The 16,125-nt window shown below is 49.6% G+C and overlaps 1 protein-coding gene across 2 annotated transcripts in view; it reads left to right on the forward strand.

Annotated features, from left to right (window-relative positions):
* Positions 1–16,125, forward strand: part of CHN2 (chimerin 2) — a 531,221-nt gene that overhangs the window by 431,895 nt on the left and 83,201 nt on the right. For both annotated transcript variants that reach the window (XM_085630409.1, XM_085630408.1), the window contains exon 10: positions 11,135–11,212. In XM_085630409.1, coding sequence (XP_085486535.1) covers positions 11,135–11,212 — 78 coding nt within the window. The remainder of the gene's footprint in view (positions 1–11,134; positions 11,213–16,125) is intronic.

A 16,125-nucleotide genomic window follows, 5' to 3' on the forward strand; every position in this document is an offset into this window, starting at 1 on the left:
CTTTCCTCACTGGAAGAATGCAAAAGTCTACCTTCTCCCCCCTTCACCCCTACACCTCTGAACCAAAGGAAATCCTCTGTGGAGTACCCTAAGGATCCTCGCTCAGCCCCACCCTCTTCAACACTTAAATGACACCTCTGGCCAGCATCGCCAAAGCCCACAGTCTCAACATCGTATCCTACGCCGACGACAAATAACTCAGCCTCTCTGATGACACACAACTCACCCTCTCCGAAGACACCACCAAGACCAACTTCCACAACTGCATGTCAGACATCCAACTGGATGAAGGAAAACTGCCTGAAGCGCAACAAGGCCAATACAGAGGCATTTAAATGCATGGTAAAAGTGAGCTCTGGCCCAGGGCACCAGCCTATCAGGGGGGCCCCTTGATAGAGCTAGCTTTGTTTTGCAAAGGGCCTTGCCCTAATGAATTTCAACAAATTATGTTAAATACCTTTTTCCTTTCATTTATTTTCAATGTGTGTGATCTGTGGGACTCTATTCCAGACATTGTGCAGAGAAATGTTGTGTTGAGGTTTTGAGCAACATCCATAAAAAGTTTCTTTTAGAACAAAACAGGACCTCCCATATGAGAAATGGCAGGGGGTCACTGATATTATTTGCAGTAATATTAGTGAGCGGCTGCTGTGTTACATTATCTGATAGAGACATCTAGCTGCAGATTCCTTTACTTAGAAAGAATATCCCCAGGGGTCAGAATGGATCCGGAAAATTCTTTGCAGCAGCACCTCAGCGTGTCGGGGGACAGCGCCACACTACCCCGTCCCGACGTCGTCCACGTACGTGATGTCAGCGAGGTCATATAAGTCCCTCCCGGCGCTCTGACAAGAGTTTCCTTCTTTTCCGTGTGCAACGCGGATCTGGAGTAAGCGTTTCCTAGCCTTTTTTCAGGCCCCTTTTGACGCTTCGCATCTGGAACAGTGTGCGATGCCTTTGGGCTTTAAAACTTGTACCTCCTGTTCGCGGCAAATGTCCGCGACAGACCCACATCTAATCTGTATGTGGTGTTTGGGCGAACACCACGACTCGACAAATTGTGATGCCTGCCAACACCTCAAGCCGAAGTCCCGGCGGGAGCGCTGGATGAAGCTCCTTTCGGCTCGACTGTCCCAGTCGGAGTCGTCTTGTCCTCCAGCCTCATCATCGCCGGCAGGCCCCTCTGGTTTCCAGTTGCAGTGTCGCTCGCCCTCTGGGGCCTGGAGACGTCGTTCACCCCTTCTGGGTAAGCTGCGGCGTATGTCACCGAGGTCCACGACCTCACTTCTGCCTGTTGTCAGGGGGACTAGTTCCCGGAGCCCTCCGGACGTGCGCCCCCAGGAGTCGCCCATCCCCTATGTGCCCTATCCGGGTGCGGGGGCGACTCGGACCCAAATGGAGGCCTATGCCGCGGATCTACAGTCCTCCCTTGGGTCCGCTCCTTTCCCTGGGGTGTCCTTGGGGCCTCCGCTACTTGCAGGATCCCTGACCGACTCGCAGGTGGTTTTACCCCGGTGCCAATTAAGCCCTTGCCCCCCAGGGACAAAGGAGATATGGTGTTGTCAGGGTGCAGCCCGGCTGGGTCCCCCTCTATGACCCATAGCACCCCTGCCACGCCGCATAGTCCCGTGGGGCTCCCTGTGGCGTCGCAAGTGATTGCTGGTGCTCAAAAACCTTGCCTCGGGCTCCCCTCGGACCTCTGGCCAGGCAACCACCTGCCCGGAGCCAATGTCGGCGCTGTTCCTGCGCCGAAAACTCGCCTCCCCGGCTCCGACTCCGCTTCCTTCTTTGGATTCGGAGCCTGTTGTGGTTGAGGCAGAGTCGGCGCTGGTGCTGTGCCGGAGGCTTGCCTCTCCGGCTCCGACGCCATCCCCTTCTTCGGAAGCGGGGCTTGTCGTGGTGGATGTGGAATCGGCGCCGGATGGAGCCAACTCGGCGCCGGATGGAGCCGAGACGGCGCCAGGCGAGGCAGGGTTTGCGCCGACCGGAGTCATTCTGGTGTCGTGTCAGCGCCGGGTTTTAGACTCTTCTCCGGAAGCTTCTGGGGAGAGTTTGGCGTTGCCTTCACGTTTGGCTATGCCGGATCTACCCTTGCCTGTGCCCCCCTTAGAATTTGTGGACCCAGCAGGATCCCCGCCTCCTCAGGAGTCCCATCAGGACCCCCATTCGTCAATGGGGCTTACTTCCTTTGGGCATTGGTCACACCCTCAGTATATTGGTAGACTCAGCCTACAGATGAGTTGCTGTTTCCTCCTCGGAGGGCAACAGAGGCCGGTGCGGCATTTCTTAGAGTAGTCTCCTTAGCCACTCGTGTTCCAAACATGCAGCCCACTTCGGACCCCTTGCCTGTGAACCCTCTGCTTGGTGTCCTTCACAAGGGGTCGGGGAATGTAGAGCCGCTTCTGCCCTTTGAAGCTTCTCTTTATGACGCCCTTTTGGGCATCTGGGCTCGGTCGGCTTCCGGTGATCCGGTGGCTCGTTCTGTCTTGCACCGCCACCGGCCTCCTCCACATGATCCAGTTTGCTTATTTGTTCACCCAGATGTGCAGGGGTTTGTTTTGCAAACTGCCTTCCCTTCCTTGCCTCAGTTTAGATGGCTTGAGTCGTGGGGTTTTAACATCTTCGTTCACTAAATAAAGTGTGTGTCTTGGCTCGGGCTACCTCTGCATTGTGGGGCTCTGTAGAGTCTCTTTTTTCGGACTCCTCTGAAGGCACTTGTGTTGACCTCCTTCATCTTCTTCATGATGAGCGTGACCTTGCTGAATTCACGATCCGCTCGGCCTTGGATGCTGCCGATTCCTTAGGCCGAGCTATGGCTGGTTCTGTTGCCTTGAGGCGCCATGCTTGGTTGCGGGATAGCGTCTTCCCGGAGAATATCTGGGAGTGACTTGTTGATCTACCCTTTGATGGGGTTTTATTCTTTGATGCCCACGCCAAATCTGCTGTTCGGCGTCTCCTTGCGGGCTTTCACCCTCCGCCTTAAGCCAAAATTTCCCAGGTCTTCTTTTCACATGTTCTAAGGTGGTTACCCTTTCATTTAGCATCCTTTCGATGCCTTATGCGTTTTCAGCTGGCAATAAGCCTACTGTGGCAGTGTTCCACTGGTTGTTGTGTCTGGCCTTTGACTGTGGTTTACCCTAAGAGGTGTTCCCCGTTGTTTGTGGTGTCCATACGCCAAGTGGGGTACTTGTATGCTATTATATAGCTGTGCCTTATGTTATGTGGGCCTAGAGATCCTTTGGGGTCTATGCGTCCCCTGGTGCTCTTATCTTGCTGTTGTACGGTGTTCAATATTGTGACTTGGCGCAATCGTCTTGCTTATATTCGTCGTTCTCATCCTTTGGAGATTTTCATGGTGTTTTTCACACTTGCAGATACCACCTGCCATTAATGCACTAGGTGTGCTCCTATACCACCCATGCTTCATGGTCGTGGCTCGTTTACCCTTCTTTGAGATATATATATATATATATATATATATATATATATATATATATATATATATATATATTACCTACTGGCGGTCGCCAGTAGGTAGTTATAGTTAGGACCCTGTTTCCATAGGAAATCTGCAACATTCTATTTTGAATAACTTTGGCGCCGGTCGACGAATCCTCGCAAAATTTTCAAAATAGGTGGGGCGTTGAGCTCCGCTCCTACCCTGAAAGTCTCGGGGGGATTCGTCAAGCGGGGGCTGAGATAAAAGGGGGGTCCCAAAACGCGTTTTTCCCATGCATTTTTCCATAGGACCTTTAGACAGAGCTACAGCCCGAACGGCTGAACAGAATTAAATGAAATTTGGCAGAGAGGTAGTCCTCAGGTCAAGGAAGTGCCTTTTGTAGGTTTGGTGTAAATCTGTTCAGTAGATTCTGAGAAAATAGCCTTTAAATCAATATATATATCTGAGCCAGCTTACGGTGCGCTTACGGTGCGCTTACCGTACGCGTACGGTGACGTGCGCGAGCGCGATTCTGATTGGCTCTTAGATCTTAGTAAACATTCGAATCGGCCGAAACCAGGAAGTGGCGGCCGCCATTTTCTCTCTCGCACTCTGAGTGTGGCAGCATAAATGAAGCCAAAAAATGTATAAAGGGGCAGTATATTTAGATACTAATCACCCAGCAGTGATATACGGGTCCCCAAACAACCCCCTAGGCCAAAAAAAAAATTTTTTTTTTTTTCGAAAAATCGCCGATTACACTTACCGTACGCGTACGGTAAATTTTTTTTTAAAAAAAACAAATTATCCACACTCTCCCCACCCCATGTGCAAATGGTGCCCGAAGGGCACCATTTGTGCATTGTATATCAAAGAAATGAAAATAATAAAGAATACATTTCACAACGATGCGCATAATATGTCCCCCATGTGTGCACGGTGCGCGAAGCGCATCGTGCGTACATGGCCCATCCCGCATAACGTGGGCACGCGGTGCGCGCAGCGCACCGCGTGACCACCGTGCGTGCACGGCACTAACTGCGTAAAGTGGGCGCGCGGTGCGCGAAGCGCACCGTGCGCACACGGAACGAACTGCGTTAACTGGCCATTCGTGGCGTAAAGTAAGTTAGCATTTAAAAAACCGTACAAATTCACTGAAAAAACCATAGGTTTCACACACGTTATAGTTAGGAATTAGCATTTAAAAAACCTTGCAAATTCACTGAAAAAACCATAGGTTTCACACATGTTATAGTTAGCTGTACATTTCACTCGTAAAAAACCAATGAAATTCCCCCGTTATAGTTAGTGCAGGCAACTATAACTCACGCGACCGCAATCTTCTGCTGATGACATATGTGTCTTTATGAAAAAAATATATTTGTAATATATGTATAGCTAAAATTTAATGGAAGAAGACATGGGCAAATAAGTGTCTAAATACAGTATTAGCATCAGCAGAGGATTGCGGTCGCGTGAGTTATAGTTGCCTGCACTAACTATAACGGGGGAATTTCATTGGTTTTTTACGAGTGAAATGTACAGCTAACTATAACATGTGTGAAACCTATGGTTTTTTCAGTGAATATATATATATATATATATATATGTATGTTTGTATATTTGTGTATATGCATGTTACATTGGGTACTCTTCTTCCATCATCTCCACCTCTCTTTGCTGCTATGAAGTCTGGTCCTATATCTCCATGAATCAGGGGGCCGTTTAGGGCTGTACTCGGGATTGCCCTTTGTCTACACTGCTCCCTTCTTGGTGTGCAGAAACTGAACGATACCTCTCTTTCTGGCCAAGGGTTCATTTTTACTCCCAGTCGGAGGATGTGGTCTACAAATCTCAGATTCTTTCCTACATTTATACGCCTAATGGTACTCGGTGCCTATGCTGCCACTTCTTCCGGATGTGCCCCTCTCATTAGGCATCACCCTATCCTATGGCCGCTGTACCTGCGGGACAGCTCTTCTAATGTCAGTCGTTCTAGGGTCTGCACCCTACAACTTTATTTCATGAGTTGGTTCTCACCTTACTCTCCAAGCTGCCTAGTTGGGCAGTCCTATGCCCTTTTTTTTTTATCTCCGCCACCTTGTTGTCTCTGTGGCTGTCGGCTCTGTGCAAGTTTCAGTAATGGCCTGCATCAGCATGCCCTGCTCGCCCCTGCCCCCCCACCATTTTGGTGCCTGGGCGGGCACTTGACGTCTTTCTTGATCCCGCCTGTCCTTCTAAGACATTGTTCAGTTTCTACCTCTTGCCCTTTGGCTCCTGGCGATAGCTTCGCCGGCCTTCCTTCAATTGGCTAGCCTGGTAGGCTCTGGTATGGTTGCATCGCTTCATGTTTTTCCCCAAGCTTTGGTTGGTGTCCACATAGTGTGCCATTACGCTGAGGGTGGTCCTTCTTCCTCCTTCGTTCGTGTCTCTCTCTCTCTCTCTCTCTCTCTCTCTCTCTCTCTCTCTCTCTCTGTTTGCTATATAGCTGGTGCCGTTTCCACATCTCATGCTTATACAGGTGTGGTGTGGCACCATTATAGCGTTTGTTTTGGGACGCCTTGCCTCCCGTTCTCTTTTGCTCTTCCAAGCTAATTGGGCTGCTGTCTGGTTGTCCTGCCACCGCCTTACCCATTGTCTGTCACTCTGTTGCGTGCTCCGTGCTTAAGCACCTTCTGTTGTTCTGTCGCAGACCCACCACCCCCCTGGGGGTATGGCTGTGGTATCTATTCTAAGTTAGGAATCTGCGGCTAGATGTCTCTATCAGATGTACGAGTTACTTACCTTCGGCAATGATGTATCTGGTAGAGACATTGTCTAGCCACAGATTCCTTAACGGCCACTCATCCTCCCCGCTCTGTGAGAACCTTGCCAGGTGGGTTTTTCCACTTGCCTTTCAGTTGCCATTGGTTTTCTTTCAAGGGTGCTCACATAGGTGCGCCCCTTTCTGAATTACCATATGCGACTGACTCCCTCCAAGGGGCTTTTTCCTGTAGGTGGTGCCTTTTCATTCACTGTCGTCAGGAGATTCTTCTTCTTCTTCTTCTTCTCTGGCTGTCTTCCCTCCCACCCACCTTCTCCATTAACTGGAGGCTCTTGTCTCATATATAGTTGCCTTCTTTGACGAGCTCTTCAGCTCTGTTTCACACTTCCATTGTTATTTAGGGAAGATACCTTCTTACGGTACATTGCTGTACTTTCTGTAAGGAAGATACCGTCTTACGGTACATTGCAGTTCTTTCTGTGCTCCATCCTTGTTGGAAGGTACAGTTCTACATGGTAATACCAGTCACAGTTCTACATGGTAATGACAGTCTATTTTTTGGTCTGTTGAGATATTCTTCCCTTCATGCTCACACTTTGCGAAGGACCTACGCTTCGCTATGCGGGGTTCTTTCTCACATCGTAGTTTTGTCTTTTATGATGGTGTTTGCACCATCTGCCTTTTTTATTTTGCGGATTTTTCATCCTTCGCACACTGTTCCCATACTTTCAGTTTTTTGTTGGTGGCTCCGCGGAAAACTTTCTCCGAAGAAAATTGTCGTCAGCGCGTCGGGAGGGACTTATATGAGTCACGGACGTGGACGATGTCAGGGCGGGGTCGTGTGGCGCCACCCCCCGACGAGCTGAGGTGCTGCTGAAAAGAATTTTCCGGATTTAGTCTGACGCCTGGGGATATTGTAAGTTAAGGAATCTGAGGCTAGACAACGTCTCTACCGGATACATCGTTACCGAAGGTAAGTAGCTCATCCACTGAAAACACGTCACTATCACTATCCCTCAATATTAGATGTAAACATGTTCAGAATTTGGAACAATGTGCCCATGAACTGTCAGTGACCTGGCCAAAGAGGGCATGAAAGAGGTGAAATTGAATCATAAATGCGAAGCTGTTCCGAACAGGGGCCCCCAAAATATGTTTAGTCCACAGTCCTCAAAATCCTAGAGATGTTCCTGTACAGAGCTTCTGATTTTTGGATACAAAAGCTTCCCATGGGATGCATCCTGTTGGCACTGACCTCCTTCCAACAACCACTGACCATACTAGGAAACTAGGCATCATTCTGGACAACAAGCTAACCATGACGACTCAGGCCAACTCCATCTCCTCCTCCTGCTTCTTCCTCCTCTGCATGCTTCATAAGATATTCAAATGGCGACCCCAAAGCTCAAGACACACCATCACCAAGGCCCTCATCTCCAGTCGACTGTTCTGCAGCCATGCTTTCTATACAGGCATCGTAGCTCACACCCGATAACGACTACAGACCATACAGAACACTGCAGCCAGACTCATCCTGGATCTCCCTAGATGAACCCACATCACCGTCTACCTCAGGGAACTCCACTGTCTCCCTCTACAGAAAAGAGGCCAGTTCAAGCTCCTAGTCCATGCATACAAGGCCCTAAACAACTTTGGACGCACTTACCTAAACCACCAACTGAACTTCCATCAGCCCACCAGACACCTCCGCTCCGCATCACCTCCTTTAACCTTCACCCTGCATTCGACATAGCAGATGCAGAGGTCGCTCCTTCTCCTACCTAGCAGCAAAGACATGGAATGAGCTACCCTTTTATCTTCAGATATATCTTCTATATCTTCCAAGGTTCCGAAACTCCCTGAAGACCTGGCTATTCGGGACTCAACAGGACCCTGCCAGCGCCTAGATGCCCTCACAGATTTGCTCTACAAATCTACTGATTGATTGATTGTTTGACCCCTCATCCCATCACCATGGGCACAGGATAATGAAAATGGCATCACACAGATGACCGCTTGTTCCATGCATAGCCCATCGCTATGGGCATGAGATACTGGAAGTGACATCACACAGGTGACCCTGCGTCCTATGCCCAACCCATCATCATGAGTATGGGATACTGGAAGTGACATCAAATGGATGACCCCTCATCCCACTCATAGCCCATCACCATGAGCTTGGCATATCAGAAGTGACTAGGCCTAGGCATACATTTCATTACGCCAGACTAGTCAGAGTAATTTCAGTAATTATGCATTACTCTTGTGGTGTGTAATAATTGAAATTACACAATTATGCCAGCTTGAGTAACTAAGAGTAATTCGGGGCAAAAATCGCATGGCAGGAGCACAGGAAAAATGAACTTATAGAGAGCGAGCAGTTGCTGGCTGCTGCCGTCTGTGTCTTAAAGCATTTAGTGCTGTTTTCTTTGAGCAGAATGGATCCTCGGGCCCATCGTAGATGCGGGGGTGCATTTTCCACTAAGAAAATAGCGCTTAATACTGGCTTGTGCTTTTCATGTAAGTATGCGTAATTACGAATAATTTTGCAGTAATTTCCCTAGAGAGAAATATGACTGTGACGCCCACCCCTACAAGTGACCCCTTGTCCCATGAATATCCCATCACCGTGGGCTTGGGATACTGGAAGTCCCCTCACCCTCGTGACCGCTTGTCCCATGCATATCCCATCACCGTGGGCTTGGGATACTGGAAGTGGCATCCCCCTCGTGAAGCCTTGTTTCTTGCATAGCTCTTTGTCAGTCTCGTATCTGTTACCAAGGCACTAGGGGGTGGACATCTAGTGGAAAAGACTCAGGGGCTCGAATACACCTGTTTACCATCTGTTCATGCTGCCGCTTTCAAGACCTGAGCCCAGAGCTAACAAGGGAAGTGCCAAGGGTAGTGCATGGCATCCCTGACTACCCTGAAGAAACATACTGTGGAGCTGATGTCTGACTGCCTGAGCTGTGGTGGAGAGATAAAGCGAAGTTTGCCGGCTGCAGGGGGAAAAGGTGGGCCTTCTGGCACTTCACAGGTGCGCCCGGGGACTCAGGGAGACAAGTTAGATAAACTCATTGGTTCATGAAGGCAAGGCCACCCAGCACCTGGCAGCAGTGAGACACTAAGATTTGAGTGTGGTGCTAGGGAGATTGGGCCAGGGGAGGCCGGTTAGATGAACTCAGTTTTTCATGAATAAAGCATAAGAGAAGGCTGGGCCATCAAGCGCCTGTAAATAGTGAGACACTAAGATCAGAGTATGGTGCTATGATCTGGGGCTCCGGTTAGTTAACTCAGTGGCTTATGAAGGCAGGGCCTTCCAGCGCCAGGCAGCAGTGAGACACTGAGGTTGAGTGTGGCGCTAAGGTGTGGAAGACGAGAGGGAGAAGAAACTTTGGGCGTCATCAACAAGGAGGTGGTAGCAAACTTCTGCTCTGCTGCCGGAGTTCGCTGAGTTTAGCCCACTTCGCATTCCAATTGGAACACAGAGTTCCCGTAAAAGTCCACCAACCGCTTTGTGGTGGAGTTTTTTCTCACGCGATGCTCACCAATATTAAGTTGCCAAGAGCGAGCATAAATTTGGATCCTCTAGCACGATTGGCAGGTGCTCCCAGCGAGATTTCTTAACCTGGGCAGACACAGCAGTTTGCGACCATTCGCACTGAGGAAGCTGCCGCTCGAGCGGAAGATCTACTAGCATGGCAGAAAGAAGCAGCAGCCTCTGGTGCGCCGCGTGGTGCAGTTCGCACTGATTTTACATCACGGAAGAAGCTTGCGGTGCTAAACATGAACTCAAGCAGCACGCCGTGCCGAATGCCGCACACTTGCAGAAATCTGCAGAATCGTGCAGTGTTTTCTGTAACTTCAATGAATTCCATGGAGTGAAACTTTGCAAGTTACACCCACCCCCTAGTAGCAATACCATTTGGTGTAGGTAGTATCACAGATGAGCTGTAGGGTGAGATGAATGCCTGGCTGGGGATGTAGGAGGACCTGTTAAGGCCGGTGCCGCAGGACGAAGAGAGAAGAATGTGTGTAGAGAACGAACAGTGAACTGCATCGAAGGGAGCCACTTCCTTGACATTGCATAGCCTCCTCTTTACATTTCCCATCTTCTTCACATTACACAGCTCCACCTGTACATTACACAGCTTCCTTTGTACAATACACAGCTCCCTCTTTGAAGTTTTGCCCACTCTACACTCCAAGTAGAGCGCGTAGTTCCAAAAAAACTCAGAGTAGCAGAGCTTTTTCTCTCACTCCACTTGCCAACGTTAAATTTGCAAGTGAGAGCAAAGAAAATCGTATGCTAGACCACCTCCCGGCGAAATTTCTCAACGCGGGTATTTGCGGCAGGTCAATACTGTCGCATTAACAAAGCTACTGCTCAAGTAGAACATCTAGTCGAGTGGCAGAAAGAAGCAACACCCTCTTGCACTGCGTGTGGTGCCATTTGCACTGATTTTACAGCACCGGACAAACTCTTGGTGCTAAAAATCAACACGAGCATTGCAACTTACCTTACTCCATCGCTTGCGAACTCCGGGGAGCGCGGAGGAGTATTATCGGCACTTTGCAGATTTCCGCATAGCGGAACTTCGCAAACTCCGCCCAGGCCTTGTAATGGCTTCAGATTGACATGTAGAACTTATCCTTTATGATGGATCAAAAATCACACGTATTAGGACACATCTAGTCAGTGGCAGCTGCCTGGATTAATCCGCTCTACCTGGACCCTCTGTAGCAGCAACATATGGAGGACTCTTCAGTCACTACCCAAAGCTATTTGTTCGAAATGACAGTGCACAAGATATTGTTCAAACAGACACAATCTGACTGCGTTCTAAAAAACAATGTATTTCTCTAAATCTAACCCTAGATGCTCTGACTGGCGTTCCTAATCACAGGGTTTTTCCTTCTCCCTCTTGCAGGTCTGAAGTCCGAGGGTCTGTACAGGGTCTCAGGCTTCACAGAGCACATAGAAGACGTGAAGATGGCCTTCGACAGAGGTGAGCCAGGGGAGGGGGGCAGTGGGAGGGTACGCAAGCCTCTGTGCGCAAGGACGATGATCTGTAACGCCTGCTTCCTCGCCCCAGCATTCTGAAATGATGATTCTCAGATGTAAGCCCTCCAAAAAAGATGCTTTCCTACTCCTAGCTACTGGTGAGCACTAAAGCGCCTTGAATTAATTCAGCTCGTGATGTTGCTTCATACCAGCTTCTGGTTAGCAGCGCCTAGAGGTAATTCAGCTTGTGATGTTGCACTATATGAGCCTCTGGTTAGCAGCCCCTAGAGGTAATTCAAGTTGTCATGTTGCATCATACCAGCTTCTGGTTAGCAGCGATTTTAAGTAATTTGGCTTGTGCTGTTGCGCCATACCAGCTTCAGGTTAGCAGCGCCTAGAAGTAATTCAGCTTGTCATGTTGCTCCATGCTAGCTTCCGGTGAGCAGCGCCTAGAGGTAATTCAGCTTGTTATGTTGCACCATTAATCAATCAGGGAGTTTTTAAGCGCGCTACTCACCAGTGAGGGTTTTAAGGCACTGGGGGGGTGGGGGAGGAGCAGCTTTGGTCATTCAATGAGCAAGATCTTGAGGGTCTTCCTGATGATGTGCAGGTTGGGGGCGCGTCTGATGTTGATCGGCAACTCATTCCAGGCTTTGCTGTGATGTAGGAGAAGGTTCTTCCATCCGTTCTTGCTCTGCGGATGCGCAGGGGTTCTGCCAGGGCGAGGTCGGTGGATTGGAGGTTCCTCATGGGTATGTGAAATGAGATTCTGTTGTTGAGGTATTGGGGTCCGGTATTGTGGAGGTTTTGTAGGCGTGGGTGATTATCTCGAAGGTTACTCTTTTCTTGATGGGAAGCCAGTGGAGGTTACGCAGGTGCTGGATGATGTGTTCATGTCGAGGGATGCCGAGGACGAGTCTGGCTGTGGTGTTCTGTATGATCTGGAGTTTGCGGAGCAGAGACTTGTTGATCCCGGCGGGGTTGGCGTTTCCATAGTCCAGCCTGCTGGTTATGAGTGCGCGGGTGACAGTCTTCCTAGATTCGGTGGGGATCCATTTGAAGGTCTTTTGGAGGATGCGGAGGGTGTTGAAGTAGGTTGAGGCGATGGCGTTGACCTGTCGGGTCATGGAGAGGGAGGAGTTGAGTACGATGCCGAGGTTTCGGGCGTGGTCCGTGGGGGTGAGGGAGCTGCTGAGGATGGTGGGCCACCAGGAGTTCTCCCATGCAGAGGGGGAGGGTCCGAGGACGAGGACCTGTGTCTTCTCCGAGTTGAGCTTCAGGCAGCTGCTGCTCATCCAGGATGCAACGTCCTTTATTCCTTCCTGGAAGTTGAGTCTGGTGGTGATGGGGTCTATGGTGAGGGAGAGGATGAGCTGAGTGTTGTCGGCGAATGATACTATGCTGAGTCGGTGCTGTGTAACAATGGCGGCGAGAGGGGCCAAGTAGATGTTGAAGAGCATGGGACTGAGCGAAGATCCTTGGGGCACTCTGCAGTTGATTTCCGTGGGTTCAGAGAGGAAGAGTGGAAGTCAAATTCTTTGGGTTCTGCCGGCAAGGAAGGATCGGTGCCAGTCGTGAGTGGTTCCCTGTATTCCGGCTTCCTAGGGTCTGGCGATGAGTGTGCGGTGGGAGACGGTGTTAAAGGCTGGGTAGAGGTCTAGTAGGATGAGGACTGCAGTGTGTCCTTGGTCGAGAAGGGTGCGGATGTCATCTGTGGCGGCGAGTAGGGAGCTGTCAGTGCTGTGGTTGCTGCGGAATCTGGACTGGGAGGGGTCGAGGATTGAGTTTACTTCGATGAATTTCGTTAGTTGGATGTTGACGGTCTTCTCGGTAACTTTGGCTGCGAAGGGGAGGAGGGAGATGGGTCAGTAGTTCTTGAGGTCTATGGGATCGGCTTAGGGCTTCTTGAGTAGGGGTGTGACTTCTGTGCGTTTCCAGTCGTCGGAAAAGATGACGGTTTCCAAGATGGCGTTGATGGTCCATCATAGTTCAGGGGCGATGGCTGTGGCGGCTCTGTGGAAGATGTGCGGGGGCAGGGGTCCATTGGGGCTCCTGAGTGGATGCCTTTCATGGTCGATGCGGTGTCTTCAGTGGTGACTGGGTTCCCGGAGGAGATGGGGAGCTGGCTGGCGTTTCTGGAGGATGGGGTCGTTTCAGAGTCAGGCGCCTGGTCGTTGAAGTTGCCATAGAAGCCCTTGATCTTCAGATGGCGATATGATCCAAGATTGTTGCAGAGGTCCAGTAAGGGGGTGATGTCCGTGGTTTCGCTGGGGGGCTTGGTGAATTTCTGGCTGATGCTGAAGAGTTCCTTGGAGTTGCTGACTTTGGCGAGGATCTTGTTCTGGATGAAGGTCCTTTTGGTGGATTTGATCCGTTGGTGGTAGTCTGTCATGGCGTTCTTGTAGGAGGTGCAGTCTTACGAGGATTTGCTGTTTCTCCAGTTCTCCACGGGACGTCTGCAGATGCGTCTGGATTCTTGGAGGTCGGCAGTAAACCAGGTGGCCTTCCTGGGGTGGAGTCTGTCGGTGTTACGTAGGGGGGCGAGCTCGTCTGTGAAGTTGGAGATCCATCTGTGGAGTTCTTTGGCTGCGAGGTACTAGCTTCTTTTTCACAGCGCCTAGAGGTAGCTCAGCTTATGATGTTGTGTCATACCAGCTTCTGGTTAGCAGCACCTAGAGGTATTTCAGCTTGTGATGTTGCATTAGGATAGCTTCAGGTTAGCAGTGCCTAAAGGTAATTCAGCTTATGATGTTGGCCATACCAGCTTCTGATTAGCAGTGCTTAGATATAATTCAGCAGCTTGTGATGCTGCACCATCCCAGTATCTGGCTAGGAACACCTAGAGGTAGTTCAGCTTGTGATGTTGCACCATTCCAGCTTCTGGTTATTAGTGCCTAGAGGTAATTCAGCTTGTGATGTTGCATCATGCTAGCTTCTGGTTAGCAGCGCCTAGAGGTAATTCCACCTGTGATGTTGCACCATACCAGCTTCTGGTTAGCCGCGCCTTCAGGTAATTCAGCTTGTGATTTTCAGCCATTCTAGTTCTGGTTTGCAGCGCCTAGAGGTAATTCAGCTTGTGAAGTTGCACCATGCTAGCTTCTGGTTAGCAGCACCTAGAGGTAATTCAGCTTGTGATGTTGCGCCATACCAGCTTCTGGGTAGCAGCGCCTACAGGTACTTCAGACTTTAATATTGCACCATACTGGTGAGCAGCATCTACAGGTAATTCAAGTTGTAATGTTCCATCCTGCTAGCTTCTGGTTAGCAGTGCCTAGAGGTAATTCAGCTTGTGATGTTGGCCCATACTAACTTATGGTTGGCAGTGCCTAGAGGTAATTCAGCTTGTGATGTTACACCATAACAGCTTCTGGATAGCAGTGGCTAGAGATAATTCAGCTTGTGATGTTGCATCATACCAACTTCTTGTTAGCAGCGCCTAGAGGTAATTCAGCGTGTCATGTTACACCATATCAGCTTCTGGTTAGTGGTGCCTAGAGGTTTTTCAGCTTGTGATGTTGCGCCATAATAGCTTCTGGTTAGCAGCGCCTGGAGGTAATTCAGATTGTCATGGTGTGCCATACTAGTTTCTGGTTAGCAGTGCCCACAGAAAATTCAGATTGTGATGTTGTGCCATACCAGCCTCTAGTTAGCAGCACCTAGAGGGAATTCAGCTCGTGATGTTGCACCATGCTAGCTTCTCGTTAGCGGCACCTTGGGGTAATTCAACTTGTGATGTTGCACCATACCAGCTTCTGGGTAGCAGCGCCTACAGGTAATTCAAGTTGTGATGTTCCATCATGCTTGCTTCTGGTTAGCAATGCCTAGGGGAAATTCAGCGTGTGATGTTGGCCCATACTAACTTGTGGTTAGCAGTGCCTAGAGGTAATTCAGCTTGTGATGTTACACCATACCAGCTTCTGGTTAGCGGTGCCTAGAGGTATTTCAGATTGTGATGTTGCATCATACTAGCTTCTAGTTAGCAGCCTCTAGAGGTAATCCAGCTCGTGATGTTGCACCATATCAGATTCTGGTTAGCAGCGCTTAGAGGTAATTCAGCTTGTGATGTTTCATCATACCAGCTTCTAGTTAGCTGCGACTTCAGGTAGTTCAGCTTGTGATGTTGGGCCATTCTAGTTCTGGTTAGCAGCACCTAAAGGCAATTCAGCTTGTGATAGTGACCATACCAGCGTTCAGTTAGCAGTGCCTACAGGTAATTTAGCCTGTGATGTTGCGCTATACCAGCTTCTGGTTAGCAGCACCTACAAGTAATTCAGCTTGTGATGTTGGCCATACCAGCTTTTGGTTAGCAGCGCTTAGATGTAATTCAGCTTATGATGTTGCACCATGCTAGCTTCTAGTTAACAGCACCTAGAGGTAATTGAGCTTGTGATGTTGCGCCATACCAGCTTCTGGTTAGCTGCATCTAGAGGTAATTCAGCTTGTGATGTTGCCCAATACCAGCTTCTGGGTAGCAGCGCCTACAGGTACTTCAGCCTTTGATATTGCACCATACTGGTGAGCAGCACCTACAGGTAATTCAAGTTGTGATGTTCCATCATGCTAGCTTCTGGTTAGCAGCGCCTAGAGGTAATTCAGCTTGTGATGTTGGCCCATACTAACTTATGGTTAGCAGTGCCTAGAGGTAATTCAGCTTGTGATGTTACACCATACCAGCTTCTGGATAGCAGTGCCTAGAGATAATTCAGCTTGTGATGCTACACCATATCAGCATCTGGTTAGCGGTGCCTAGAGGGTTTTCAGCTTGTGATGTTGCGCCATACTAGCTTCTGGTTAGCAGCACCTAGAGTTAATTCAGATTGTGATGTTGTGCCATACTAGTTTCTGGTTAGCAGTGCCCACAGAAAATTCAGCTTGTGATGTTGTGCCATACCAGCCTCTAGTTAGCAGCGCCTAGAG

The sequence above is a fragment of the Triturus cristatus genome, chromosome 10, assembly GCF_964204655.1.
Source record: "Triturus cristatus chromosome 10, aTriCri1.1, whole genome shotgun sequence".
In the NCBI taxonomy this organism is placed as follows: domain Eukaryota; kingdom Metazoa; phylum Chordata; class Amphibia; order Caudata; family Salamandridae; genus Triturus; species Triturus cristatus.